At 42.3% G+C, this 15,107-nt stretch overlaps 1 protein-coding gene and 1 pseudogene across 1 annotated transcript; both read left to right on the top strand.

The window, feature by feature from the left end:
* Nucleotides 1-5,319: 5,319 nt before the first annotated feature.
* LOC136533232 (26.2 kDa heat shock protein, mitochondrial-like) lies at nucleotides 5,320-6,037 on the top strand (annotated as a pseudogene).
* A 2,390-nt stretch (nucleotides 6,038-8,427) lies between these two features.
* On the top strand, nucleotides 8,428-12,449 carry LOC136533233 (uncharacterized). The gene is made up of 7 exons (XM_066525803.1): nucleotides 8,428-8,674; nucleotides 8,761-8,814; nucleotides 8,924-9,129; nucleotides 9,201-9,714; nucleotides 10,033-10,176; nucleotides 10,588-10,824; nucleotides 10,927-12,449. Exons 1-7 carry the CDS (start codon nucleotides 8,428-8,430, stop codon nucleotides 12,447-12,449), a joined length of 2,925 nt encoding a protein of 974 aa, XP_066381900.1.
* The last annotated feature ends 2,658 nt before the right edge of the window (nucleotides 12,450-15,107 follow it).

The following is a 15,107-nucleotide window of genomic DNA, read 5'->3' as shown; positions in this document are numbered from 1 at the left end:
TTATTATGTTTATGTTCTCACTCTATATGAATTGTGTTTTCAGGCGAATACAACTTGATGGGTTGTATCAAAGAGATCCCCACTCTCAAAGGTGACAACTATACGGAGTGAAAGAAAAAGATTGATCTAGCTTTCATCTTGGCTGAGGTGGACTGTGTAGTCACCTCACCGTGTCCCACTGACCTGTGGCACCGGTGAGGGAGACAAACAAGGCTGATGCCGCTTGGGTAACCAGAGAAAGGGATTTTGCATTCCAAAAGATGTCTTATGACCTTGAACATAGGAAGTGGGTCATTGCCAACAAGAAATATTTGATTGTGATAAAGAATACGATTGAGCCTGCAATTGTGGGCTCAATTCTAAAGTGTGACACCGTCACCGAGTACCTCGATAGAATAAAGAGTCAGTTCACTGGCTCTTCAAAGACATATGCTACCCAGCTGATAAAGCAGCTAGTGATAGAGAGGTACTCTAGAAATGGTGGCATAAGAGAGCACATACTAAGAATGAGCAATTTGGCATCCAAGCTAAAACCAATGGATCTGGCTCTCAAGGAAGAGTTTCTTATCCATCTGATTTTTGCTTCCTTGCCAAAGGAATTTGACACTTTTGTTGTCAATTACAACATACAACCCGAGAAGTGGGATTTAGAGAGGCTCATGGCTATGTGTGTGCAAGAGGAGGAGAGAATAAAAGCTGTCAATGGTGGCACTATAAATTATATGAAAGAACAAGAAAAAGAGTAATAATGCTAACTCCTCAAAGCCAAAGGAAAAGGGTCCCATGCTGCATCAGCCTCAGCAGAACACGTTCACAGTAAAGAAAGACTAGTGTCTCTATTGCAAGAAGACGGGACATTACAAGAAAGATTGTCCCGATTACTTAAAGATGATCATGGCAAAGAAAGGTGAGAACATTATTACGTTCATAAATGAATCTCAGTATGTACAGTATTCAAAATCTACTTAGTGGATTGACTCAGGTGCAACTGTTCATGTTGCTAATTCTTTACAGAGATTCCGTTCAACGAGGACTACGCAAAGAAGAGAAAGACACGTTAAAGTTACAAATAGAGTACGAGCAGATGTTGAAGCCGTTAGCGATCTTTCTCTAGAGCTTGCTGATGGTTTCACACTTTTACTTAGAGATGTACTTTATGTTCCCTCCCTATAGAGAAACTTGATTAGTGTTTCATGCTTGGACAATGATGGATATGATTGCCATTTTGGAAATGGCAAATGTAAGATAACATTTAATAATGCATGTGTTGGTCTTGCTATCTTACAAAATAAGCTTTATTTGTTATTACTACGTGATGATGTGAATGTTGTATGCGATGATGGGAACGTTGCGTGCGACAATGAGAGTGTATCCTCATCTGCGGATGTAAACAGAAAACGAAAGAGCTCATGATACGTTGCTGAAATTATGGCACTGTCGTTTAGGCCATATTTCGAGGGGCAGAATAGAAAGACTAGTTAAGAATGATATTATTTCTTCATTAGAATTCTCAGATTTAGAACAATGCAGAGAATGCATAAAAGGAAAGTATGTAAAGAAAATTAAGAAAGATGTCAAACGAAGCGTAGGAATTTTACAGATTATTCACACAGACATCTGTGGTCCGTTTCCTATAAAGAGTGTGGATGGTTATGATTCGTTCATAATATTCACAGATAATTACTCCCGTTATGGCAACATTTATCCAATCAAAGAAAGAACAGAAGCATTGGATAAATTTAAGATATTTAAGGTAGAAGTTGAAAACCAACATAATTTAAAGATTAAGATAGTTAGGTCTGACTATGGGGGGAAGTACTATGGTCGGCATACCTCATATGGCCAAGTTCCTGGACTTTTTGCAAGGTTCTTACAGGAGAATGGAATAGTAGCCCAATATTATACACCGGACGAACCTCGGCAGAATAGAGTAGCTGAAAGACACAATCGTACTCTGATGGATATGGTGCGCAGTATAATAAGTTACTCCACCTTACCATTGAGTCTGTGGATGGAGACGTTAAAAACCTCCATTTATATTCTCAATAGAGCACCAAGTAAGTCGGTGCCTAAAACACCGTATGAGTTGTGGACAGGAAGAGTACCCTCACTAAACCACTTGCGTGTGGGGAGAGTCCTGCTAAGGTTAAAGTATTTAACCCAAACATTGGGAAACTAGATCCCAAAACAGTAAGTTGTCATTTCATTGGCTATCCAGAAAAGTCAAAAGGTTTTCATTTCTACTGTTCAGACAGACATACAAAGTTTATGGAAACAAGACACGCAGTCTTCCTAGAGGATGAAATGATGAGGGGGAGCATGGTAGCTTGAGAAATTGACCTTGAAGAGAAGCGGGTGTATGCGCCCACTCCGATGATTCATGAGCCATTTTTCTCACTACCTACTGTCGCTACGCCGATAGTGCAAGATACTGTGGTGCCAACACCTATTGTTATTCCGCATGTGGCAACAATGAATGATGATGAGGAACCTGTTCTTCAGGATCCTGTAGAACCTATTGCCACACATAAGGGGGAGCAACAACAGCCTCAAACAGAAGATGTGCCAAATGTGAAGGCCCCTAGAAGGTCTCAAAGAGTTAGAAAATCAGCTATTCCTGCTGACTATGAAGTATACAATACTGGGGAATTTCAAATAGAGGATGATCCCACCTCATTTGAAGAAGCCATGAGAAGTGATCATTCATCAAAGTGGCTTGAGGCCATGGAAGATGAAATGAAATCTATAAATGCCAATAAAGTTTGGGACTTGGAAATAATTCCTAAAGGAGCCAAAACAGTAGGCTGTAAATGAGTCTACAAAACAAAACTTGACTCTCAAGGGAATATAGAGAGATATAAAGTACGACTTGTGGCAAAAGGCTTTACTCAAAGAGAAGGCATTGATTACAATGAGACCTTTTTCTCCAGTCTCATGTAAGGATTTCTTCAGAATCATAATGGCATTAGTGGCACATTACGATTTAGAATTGCATCAGATGGATGTAAAGACGGCATTTCTCAATGGGGACTTGGAGGAAAATGTTTACATAGCACAACCGAAAGGTTTTGTCATGGAAGAAAAAGAACGAATGGGATGCCGCCTAAAGAAACCCATTTATGGATTAAAACAAGCTTCAAGACAGTGGTACTTGAAGTTTGATCAGACAATAAGAAATTTTGGGTTTAAAGAGAATGTTGAGGACAATTGTGTCTATGCAAAGTTTAAGAATGAGAAGTTTATCTTCCTTGTCCTGTATGTGGATGATATCTTACTTATTAGAAGTAATGTCAGTCTACTACTAGAGACAAAGAAGTTTTTATCCTCAAGATTTGATATGAAAGATCTTGGTGAAGTCTCGTTCATTCTAGGGATCGAGATTCACTGAGATAGAAGTAAAGGGGTATTAGGACTATCACAAAAGGCATACATAGAAATGATCTTAAAGAAATTCAGTATGCACAAATGTAGTCCCTCACCTGCTCCTATAGTCAAGGACGACAAATATAGGGATTTTCAATGCCCCAGGAACCAATATAAGATCGATCAAATGAAAGCGGTTACATATGTTTCAGCTGTCGGAAGCTTGGAATATGCTCAAGTATGTACGTGCCCTGACTTGACATTTGTTACCGGGTTACTTGGTAGATTCTAGAGGAATCCTGGAACAGAACACTGAAAATTAGTAAAGAAAGTCTTGCATTATTTGCAAGGAACGAAAGGCCTCATGATGACGTATAGAAGATCTGATTCACTCCATATAGTGGGATATTCAGATTCTGATTATGCGGGAGATGATAGAAAATTCACGTCTGGATATGTATTCACTCTCGCAGGGGGGGCTATTTTATGGAAAAGCTCAAAGCAAACCGTCACTACATCGTCCACAATGTTTGCCGAGTTTATAGCGTGTTATGAGGCAACGGGTCAGGTGAACTGGCTAAAGAAGTTCATACCCGGTTTGAAGGTGGTTGACGACACCTATAGACCACTTAAGTTATACTGCGATAATAATCCGACAGTACAGTGTGCTCACAACAATAAGTTAAGTGGTGCTGCCAAACACATTAGCATAAAGTATTATGTTGTGAAAGATAAAGTCTGGGATCATGTCATTAGTCTTGAGCATATAAGTACCGAAAAGATGCTCGTGGATCCGCTTACAAAAGGCTTACCACCCAACGTGTTCAGAGAACATGTAGCCGACATGGGTTTAAGGGAAAGTCTATAATTCCTTGACAAAAGAAGGTCCAAAGTTAAGTATCTATTTCAGAACAGAGTGGTGTGTTGTAGCTGTTAAATCTATCGGCAATTGACCGTGACGATGAAACATGCTCTATGCGCTAATCTGTAATGGAATGAACAAAAGTAAATGATATGAAATTAAAAGATGGTAGGAGATCAAGGGGGAGATTATTAGATTGATCTCTAATCCTAAACTGGGCCCAACGACCCAGTTGGGCCTTTGATCCACGCCCTGATTGAGGGCGCCCAGCCCACTATGGCTAGAGGGCCCCCGTCACACTACGCAATAAATAGAGGTAGGGGCCGACGGGTCAAGTCACGAGGTTCGTCTGAGCCAAGCTCCCCACCGACACCTAAACTCTAATCCGATCCAGAGGGGCGCAACCAGTGACGGGAAGCCACCAGCCGCGCCGCCCCGCTCCACCGACGTCGACGGCTTCATCGACCTCTTCCCTGAACGTCGCTGCCCGTACGCAGACTTCACCGACGAACGAGATGACCGACGCTTCTGGACCTCTTTCCGCGGTGTCAGGTTCGACACCTTCTCCTTTCTCTCTATGTCTCTCTAGTTCTACATGTATTAGGATATGCTACGTCTTTTATCCCAAATAGAATCATTCTACCGGCTAAATGTACGCTCCTAATGATCCTAGAAAGTTCTACGGGCCATCCCCTTCAAGTCCAGCGATCACTACTAGTGTACCTTGAACCTTGTTGCTTGCCGGCATACACGGATTCTGCTGCCACATCGTGCCGATCTTGCATCCTCGGAATGTGTCATCAGTGTACAAATCAACTGTATGGCTGTGTCCCAATTGTAATAATGCTAATAAGGCCATAATATATCAAGGCCCAATTACTATGGACATTCGCCACCAGTTGTGAACTTCTGAGTTCAATTCAGAACGGAGGCCACCCCCAGCCCCACGGTTCAGCGACTCACGGGTTCCCTCCATTTCGGTGAACCAAAAGTCCAAAACCCACCGGAACACAGCTACTCCGTCCAGGTAGCCCGCACGAATTGCAAAGCATAGGAGTCCGGGCGAACTGGAACCGTGGAGGTGAAGTTCATCCATGGCTTCCGCTGTCGCTTCCAAGGAGGTCCCGAAGCCCGTCTTCCTCATGGACATCCTCGCCTCACCGTCCGCCTCTTCAACACCGGAGGCCCGCCGCCCCGCTGCTCCGACGACGGCGTCAAGGACTCCACCGGCGAGGACGCCGCCTCCGACCGCCGCCCTGAGCGGGACCCCTCCATCCCCAAGCTCTTCACCGGAGGTACCGCGCTCCTCGCGTTGGCCGTTTTATTTCCCTTCCCCTTATTTCCTCGAACCTGGCTAGCGAAGCGAATTAGGCGGGACCTGCTGCCGGCGTTGGCGGAGGACGGCGGCGCGGCGTCCATGATCACCGGCTTCTCCCCGCGCGGGTGGTGGGTCTCCAAGGAGGATGGCGACGTAGTGCAGCTGAAGGTGGCGATGCCGGGGCTGGGGAAGGAGCACGTGAAGATGCGGGCGGAGAAGAACGTCCTGGTGATCTAGGGGGAGGGCGACAAGGCCGACTCCGAGGGCGACGACGACAAGGTCCCGGCACGGTACATCTACCGCATCGGGCTCCCCTCCCAGGCTTTCAAGATGGACCAGATCAACGCGGAGATGAAGAACGGCGTGCTTATGGTACCGTGCCCAAGATCAAGGACGAGGAGCGCAAGGACGTGTTCGAGATCAAGATCGAGTAGGGGGTGGGCATCGGATGGGTCCTCCCAGGTCTCCTGGTTGCAGTCCATATCGTAGTTGCAATGAGCTAGTCGTACTAGTAGTAGTTTTCATTACTGGAGTAGTAGTCGTTTCTGATGCAAAGCAGCCGTGGCTGCGAACGGGCCGGGAGGGCTTTTTGGTGGTGGTGCCGTACGTCTCGTGCCTGATGTGAGGCAGCCATGTTTACCTTTCTGTTCGTCTTGCAAAGTTTAGTTTCCTGTATGGCGATGATCACTGATGATCTCGTGATGAACTTCAAATGGTAATGGCATCTGCAGTTAATGATCGACATCTATATGACCTTCCTGTGATCGTGTTCTTGTGTCGTACTATCTTTTGTCTTAATGAAGTTGCGTTTATTGTTGGATAGATCCGAACTGATGATCTTTGTGAGACGTCATTTGCTCTAAAGCAACCCCGGCCTGCAGTTTCTTGGATGGGTGATGACTGATAATCTCGTTTCTAAACCTGAGTACTAGTAGTGAAATACTAGTTGTTGTTCTTTTTTTGATGAAGTGATGATCGGGATGTATTTCTGGTGTCTGTTCTTGTACTCTGGCGACTGTTGCATTTCCACATGCTCTATGAAGTTGTGTTTATTTTGGTTACGTCTGAAGGGGCTGCAATTCAACTAAATTTTCTATTGTACTGTATGTGTTTTAAGATGGTCGATGGGTTTTCTATTGTATGAAAAGAGCATATAGTAGTGCACTGTGCTGAAATTTTCTCCTGAGTTGTAAATGGCAGCCATCTTAAAATATAGGGAAAATTGGATCCTTACCATCAAAAGACGCATCTTTAGATATATCACACTATAAAAGAGCGAATCTTTCGTTATCTCTCAGTATTAGCCGTTGGATCCGTCCTTCGTCGCATCCAGGCCTTCCATCCAACAGGTAAGATGTAAGATTTTAGATGTAAGATTTTAGATGTAAGATGTAAGTGTCCGAATCATCTTCCGTGGTTGAGTCTCCAACCTATCTATGTTCCTTTTCCTATCTTGTGCACCTTCATAATACGATCCGTCCGTGTCCTAGCCGTTGTGTCTGTGTCCGAATCATCTTCCGTGGTTGAGTCAACAACCTGTCTACGTTCCTTTTCCTATCTTGTGCACCTTCATAATACGATCCGTCCGTGTCCTAGCCGTTGTGTCCGAGTCATCTTCCGTGGTTGAGACTCCAACCTGTCTACGTGACGTTTACTTCCTAGATGCATTGCCGCGAACCTGTCTACCACCTGAAGGCAATTCCGTGCTTGCCTGGAGGCATTGCCGTGGTCGAACGGCCAAGGGCGGCGCAGACTCTGAGCATCGCAGATTTGGAGGAGCAGCTGCGCATATGAGAGGCATCAACTCTTTCCCTTCTTGCAATCACACTCCAAATTTACCTGTCTATGTTCCTTTTCCTATCTTGTGCACCTTCATAATACGATCCGTCCGTGTCCTAGCCGTTGTGTCCGTGTCCGAATCATCTTCCGTGGTTGAGTCTCCAACCTGTCTACGTTCCTTTTCCTATCTTGTGCACCTTCATAATACGATCCGTCCGTGTCCTAGCCGTTGTGTCCGAGTCATCTTCCGTGGTTGAGACTCCAACCTGTCTACGTGACGTTTACTTCCTAGATGCATTGCCGCAAACCTGTCTACCACCTGAAGGCAATTCCGTGCTTGCCTGGAGGCATTGCCGTGGTCGAACGGCCAAGGGCGGCGCAGACTCTGAGCATCGCAGATTTGTCCTAACAAGAGTGGAATTTAATACATCCTTCATGATCGTACACAGATTTTCAATATGAGTGCTATATGGAATCTGAATCAGTGGCAAAGAAACCCGATCGTTATGACTTTGTATATAACAATCTTCCTAAAGATCATTTTGTGTTAAGAAAGGTGCCCAATTGTGCATTCTGTCATGCTAAAAGGTTCCCAGGTGAAGGTCCTGCATTCTGTTGCAGAAAGGGACTTGTCAATATATTTATACCAGAAGTGCCTGATGAACTTCAACAATTGTTCACCAATCAAACGGATGCTGATGCAAAGTATTTTAGAAATCACATAAGGTACTTCAATTCACACTTCTCATTCACCAGTTTTGGTGTCTCAGTTGATCGCCGACTGGTCACTGCTAGAGGAACTGGTATATATACATTCAAAGCTCATGGTCAAATATATCACAAGCTAGATCCACTCATACCTGGTGGTCAAGGTCCACGACATATGCAGCTATATTTTTGTGACACAGACAATTCTATATCTCATAGGATTAAGAGGTCTCCACATCTTGATGCTCAGTTGATCATAAAAATACTGAACATCCTAGAGAACAATCCTTATGTGCAAACGTTCAGGAGTCTAGGCACCCTGCCTAACCTACAAGCCTACACAATTGCTCTCAATACGAAGATATCTGTTGATCAAAGGAGATTCAATGCGCCTACAATGGGACAAGTGGCTGCGATATGGATGGATGGAAATGATCCCCAACACAGATTTGAGAGGAGCATAATAATATATGGCCATGAGAACCATCCCCATTATATCAGGGCTTATCATGGCTGCTATGATCCTTTGGCCTATCCTTTATTTTATCCAAACGGTGAAACTGGTTGGGAGGATAAAATGATACTGTACCAAGATCAGCCTGTTTCAAAGCCGAGGAGAAAATATACAAAACGTAAAAAACAAGGTTTGTCTTTTATAGCGTGATATATATTTTTTATTCCTCTATATGTAAATGCAAAATGTTTTATTTATACAACAATATTTTTTTAGTGGACGATGATAACGATGCTGATGATGGAAACAATGAGGATATTGAAATTCGAGGTTTGACTTTTTTTTAAAAAAAAACAAAGTTTTTTATATAAACAAATAAGTCCCTTAATGGAACACTGGTTACCAAACTAAATAAAAGTAAACATGCTTCTGTCAACAGATAAAGAATCTCGACGTTACGTGAGCGCCAGAGAATACTTATGTTTTAGGCTACAAATTCGTGAAGGGGAATTTAACATCTTCTTTTGGGGTGGCCGTCTTTTCCAACAATGGGCCGTGGACATGTACGTGAAAGTTGAGTCAATGCGTTTAGACTGGTACTCCAAACCGGAGCATCAAGATCTAATCCGTGCTGATCTTTACCAGGTGAGGTCAATTAAAAGTTACATTTCACATTCTTATCAAATTGTGATCTATTGACATTTCTTTAACCCTAGGGTCTAATCGACACACTTGCTGCTGGAGAGGCCCGTGCTTCAGAAGCAGGAAAAAGAATTGTCTTATCCAAAGATTTCCATGGAAGTGATAGAGATGTTCATGCGAGATTTATGGATGCAATGACTTTAGTTACCAGATTTGGAAAGCCTGATCTTTTTATAACAATGACATGCAACCCTTATTGGAATGAAATAATGGAAGAGTTATTGCCTGGACAGACCGCTCAAGATCGTCCTGATGTGGTGACAAGAGTTTACAGAGCCAGATTACTAAACTTGCATGACGATTTGATTAAAAAGGGAGTCCTTGGAAAGGTTGCAGCATATGCTCATGTGACAGAGTTTCAGAAGAGAGGCCTACCACATGAACACTTCCTTTTGATTATGGAACCAAATACTAAGTTGAGGAGTCCAGATGACTATGATAAGTTTATATCAGCGGAACTACCTGACCCAGTTAAATATCCAGTGTTACATAAGTTGGTTTGCAAGCATATGATGCATGGTCCTTGTGGTACGTTGAACCGAAACTGTCCGTGCATGGTAGATGGAGAATGTCGCTTTCGGTATCCTCATCAGTTTTGTGATACCACCCAGCAAGGAAAAGACTCATATCCGATTTATAGGAGAAGGGATAATGGTCAAAGTGTAAAAGTAAGGGGTGAAAATTTTTTAGATAACAGATGGGTTGTTCCATATAACCCAATGCTCTTGATGAAGTATAACTGCCATATTAATGTTGAAGTTTGCTGTAGTATTCAATCTATTAAGTACTTGTATAAGTACATATATAAAGGTCATGATTGTGTATCTGTTAGTGTTGATCCTTCAGATACTCATGCACAAAAAATTGATGAGATTAAGCAATACAGAAATGCAAGATGCATAACTGCTATAGAGGCGATGTACAGGCTGTATGGATTTCCTTTGTATTCTATGTCACCACCTGTACTACAGATGCAAGTGCACCTACCAGGTATGCATATGGTGTCATTCAAATCTAGAGATGATCTAAATGATGTTGTCAAGAGAGAAAGGTCAAAGAGGTCAATGCTTACAGAGTATTTCGTAACAAACATGGACAATCCTAGAGCTCGAAAATATTTATACAGGGAGTTCCCAGAATACTTCATTTGGAACAAGTCTCATAAACGCTGGGAGCCTAGAAAAAAACGCATACAGATTGGCAGACTTGTGTATGCGCACCCTGCTGAAGGTGAAAGATACTACCTACGGGTGCTCTTAAACCATGTGAGGGGTGCAACCTCATTTGAGGATCTTAGAACTTGGCATGGTGCTACATATCCAACGTTTAGACAGGCTTGTGAGGTCATGGGCTTTGTGGAAACCGATGAAACACTAGATGCATGCTTATCTGAATCTGCAGTATTCCAAATGCCTTGTGCTCTTAGGAGGTTATTTGCAACTATTATGGTTTTTTGTGAGTGCGCCAATGTTCGTAGTCTCTGGGACAAGCATTTTGAATCAATGGCTGAGGACTACCGTCGATCCCATGGGAAGTCTAGCTTGGTTGAGCAAAAGGTTCTTAGAGACATATCGAATCATCTTGCCTCAATGGGCAGAGATATTAGAAACTATGGCCTTCCAGAACTGGAGGAATTAGGTGAAGTATTTGACTTTGATTAATGGTATTATTTATATATACTTTATTCTGTGGCTCCTTCATGCTCATATTACTTACTCTTTTTTTCTTTAAATTTGATAGATGATTTATCAAGAGACTATTATAGAGAGTTTACTGAGGAGATGAAGGTTGGTTTTGACAAAGATCATTTAAAACTTATTGATACACTAAATGTACAGCAACGGGCTGCTTTCGATGAGATACTAGATCATGTGCTCAACAAACGAAGCTGTGTATTCTTTGTTGATGGTCCTGGAGGCACCGGAAAGACATATCTTTATAAGGCTTTGTTGGCTAAGGTTCGATCATTGAATCTTATTGCCATTGCTACTGCGACGTCTGGTATAGCAGCGTCTATTATGCCCGGTGGCCGCACTGCTCACTCGCGATTCAAGGTTCCTATCAAGCTAGATGCTAATTCCATGTGTAACTTTACAAAACAAAGTGGGACTGCTATGTTGCTTAGAGATGCATCTTTGATAATATGGGATGAAGTTGCTATGACAAAGAGGCAAGCAATAGAAACACTTGATAGAACATTTCAGGATATAATGGGTTGCGATCAACCTTTTGGGGGTAAGGTCATGTTGTTTGGAGGTGACTTTAGGCAGGTTCTTCCTGTTGTGCCACGAGGTACACGAGCCCAAATCACAGATGCTACTTTGCTCAAATCATATTTATGGGAAAATGTTCGAAGGATTCGGCTTACTCAAAATATGCGAGCTCGAAATGACAAATGGTTCTCAGAATACCTATTAAGAATTGGAAATGGCACGGAAGAAACATATGATGATGGATATGTTCAGCTACCTGATGACATTCTGATTGGATGCAACGATGAAGATTTCACAGAGAATTCCGTAAAAAATAAAAAGATAAGTTCAGAAGATGCTTCCATTAACATTCTTATCGATCAAGTGTTTCCAAATCTACAAGCGAATTGCAAATCTACAGAATATATGCGCGAGCGTGCGATTCTTTCTACGAGGAATGAGTACGTCGATGCAGTAAATGCATTAATGATTGACAGATTTCCTGGAGAAGAAAAGGTGTACTACAGTTTTGACTCGGTCGATGATGATTCAAGAAATAATTATCCTATTGATTTCCTTAACACCATTACTCCAAATGGGTTGCCTCCACATGAGCTCAAGGTTAAAAAGAATTGCCCTGTTATCTTGCTGCGCAACCTAGATCCTCACAATGGGCTTTGCAATGGGACACGGCTGATAATCAGAGGATTTCAAAACAACTCAATCGACGCTGAAATTGTTAATGGGCAGTTTGAAGGAACTAGAGTGTTCATACCAAGGATTCCTATGTCACCTTCTGAGGACCTTTCATTGCCATTCAAATTTAAGAGGAAGCAATTTCCAATCAGATTGAGTTTCGCAATGACAATAAATAAAGCCCAAGGTCAAACCATACCTAATGTAGGTATTTACCTACTTGAGCCAGTATTCTCTCATGGCCAACTCTATGTAGCATTATCAAGGGGTGTTTCACGAAAAAGTACATGGGTGTTGACAAAAACAAACAAAGCTATTGATCCAACAGGAAAGAGGACAAAAAATATTGTATATAGAGATATTCTAGAGTTATGACAGATATATATACCCGAGCGATGACAACAATAAAATCCATCTCTATGATTTATAAGATGTACATGATGTGAATGTATTTAATCTATCGCACGACATGAATACTCTATATGTTTAGCTAACAAGTTATCCCCAAAACAGATATCGATAAAAAATTTCTAGAGTGCAATAATTACGATGGAAATTTTAGAAAAGGAATTTCCCACACCTGTCAGGATAGGGATGGCGCGTGCCCTACAGGATCGCAGGCCAAGAAATGGCCGCCGGCGTAGGGCCATGCGCATCCGCAGGCGTGAGGACGCCACGACCACGCTTCCACTCGGCTCTCCTTGAGACGCCTCTGCCTTGCCGACACCCGCCGCTCGACCCTATTCTGTACAGCCTTTTTGAAAAGGAATGTTCCAAATACAGAATCCATCAGATTGTTGCAACAAGTGTCCAGCCAGTTTCTGGGGTCGCCCAGTATCTTTAACATTTTTTTAACACACAGCAAAACAATCAATGTTTGCTTATATATGCCCTTAATGCCTTAAAAAATTTCAGGATTTTTGTAATTAGATTATAAGATTTCCCGGAACTGTAAACAATAACTGATGCATATGAGTATAAATCATAAGCACTAAATTTTAGAAGTGCATCCTCCAGCTGTAACTATGCAATCGGAGAAGGGACTATCATCAGATTGGCTCGATTGCAAGTTATGAGATGACGAATTGGCAGGCAAATTACCTGGAGGAGGGACGCACAGCTCTCAGCATGTTCGACCTTGTCGAAGTGGCGGCTCAACCAGGTCCAGTCCCAGGCGGAGGGCCATGAGGCGAGGAGGCGGTGGTGCAGAAGCAGCAGCCAGCGTCGCGAGGAGGCGGCGATACAGAAGCAGCAGCTGGTGGCACGGCGGGCGGCAGTGGCCGACGGCGGGCGCGCTGCGGGCGGCGGTGGTCGACCGCGGGTGCGCGGCGGGCGGCGGTGGCCGACGGCGGGCGCGCGCAGGCAGCAACCCAAGCACCAAGGTCCACTGAGGGGATATGATGCGGCCATTTCTTCTTTTTTTTAATCTCGGATGCGGCCATTTCAGCTGTGGACAAGAGGATACGACATACGAGAGAAGAGAGAAAGAGTTACGATTCACAAGCTGGCTTGCTGTTTTGGGCCTTGTGTCATGGGCCTTTGCTTTAGAAAGACACGTAACAGGTTTAGACTCTGCTAAAAAAACGTACAAGGTTTACACTCTATTTGTATTTCCTTCTAGACGCACCGTACACGAACCGGACTCGTGTATGCCGAAACGAACACAGACGTGCGCCCAAGCGTATATAAAATCACCAAATCTGCCTGAGGCCTCATCTAAATTGATTCCAGCGTCTAAACCAAGTCTAGCTCACAGCATGGAAAATCAAGGTGACGGTAACTGCACAATACCAGATGTGGACATCGAATCTTCAACAAGGGATAAAAAAAAGAGGAAATATGATCAAAGCTTTGGCTCGAACATTAACAAAGATTTAGAGTTGATGAAAGAGGTTCAACACAATGCATCAAGTGAGGACAATCCTTCTGGATACATATCCGATTCAATTGTTTCCCAAGGTAATATTCCATCATAATATCGCGTTTTATATTTTTTAATATCTATAAATATTAAAAAATCTTTTGGTTAAAATTACAGGCTATGTTTGTGAAGGTGATCAAATTTCTGATTCACAATCACAAATAAAAAAAGATTCAAAGATGATGGGAGAGGTTCGAGACAATGCAACAAGTGAGGAGATACATTCTCAATGCAAATTTGAATCAACCGTTTCCCAAGGTATATAAACCATCATAATGTTGTGTTTGATATCTTTGAATACACATAAATGTTTAAAAATTGGTTAAACTTCCATACTATGTTTGTGAAGATGATCAGAGTTCTGATTCACAAATCAAAAAGGATTCAGAGATCATGGAAGAGGTTCAAGCTAATGCAACAAGTGAGGATATACCTTCTCGACACAACAAGCCAAAAAAATGCATATTTGATTCAATTGTTTCGCAAGGTAATAGCATCATATATTTTTATGTTTTTTAAATATCATCTAAGATTAAAAATAACTTTTGCTTAAACTTACAGACTATATTTGTGATGAAGAAGACACTGCTATTATAGAATCAATTACAAATTCGGATGACAAAAGAATAGTTGTAAGAGTGGGGGATTCATTTGTTTCTTTCTTCCACTTTAAATGTTTATTGAGCTCTACAGACCAAATATACGACGACGTGAGTTCAATTATCCTTACCTATATTACTAAAGTAAGGATCTTGTAAAACAATTAAAGTATTAACATTCTAAATGCAGGTCATGGATGCATACATCAACCTCCTTAAAGCCGAAAAGCATCTATTGTGTAGGGATGAAGGGTCAACAATTTACCTAGAGACTACATTAGGAACAGGAATCCTCCATCGTGATGGTCAGAATTGCCAAAAAGATATATCAAGTCGTAGAGATGATGAGATCGTGGACCGGGTGACCCAATATATAAATCATGATTTGGTAATTACGAAACTTATATCATATAACCAAATTTCGTATGTGCTTGAATTTTAACCCTATTTAATATTTCAACAGGTATTTATCCCTATTAACATTACCAAATGTCATTGGTACCTTGGTGTGAT

The sequence above is a fragment of the Miscanthus floridulus genome, unplaced genomic scaffold (assembly GCF_019320115.1).
Source record: "Miscanthus floridulus cultivar M001 unplaced genomic scaffold, ASM1932011v1 fs_816_1_2, whole genome shotgun sequence".
Classification (NCBI taxonomy): domain Eukaryota; kingdom Viridiplantae; phylum Streptophyta; class Magnoliopsida; order Poales; family Poaceae; genus Miscanthus; species Miscanthus floridulus.
Note: the sequence above shows the minus strand (reverse complement) of the source record. Positions and strands in the feature narration are given on the sequence as shown.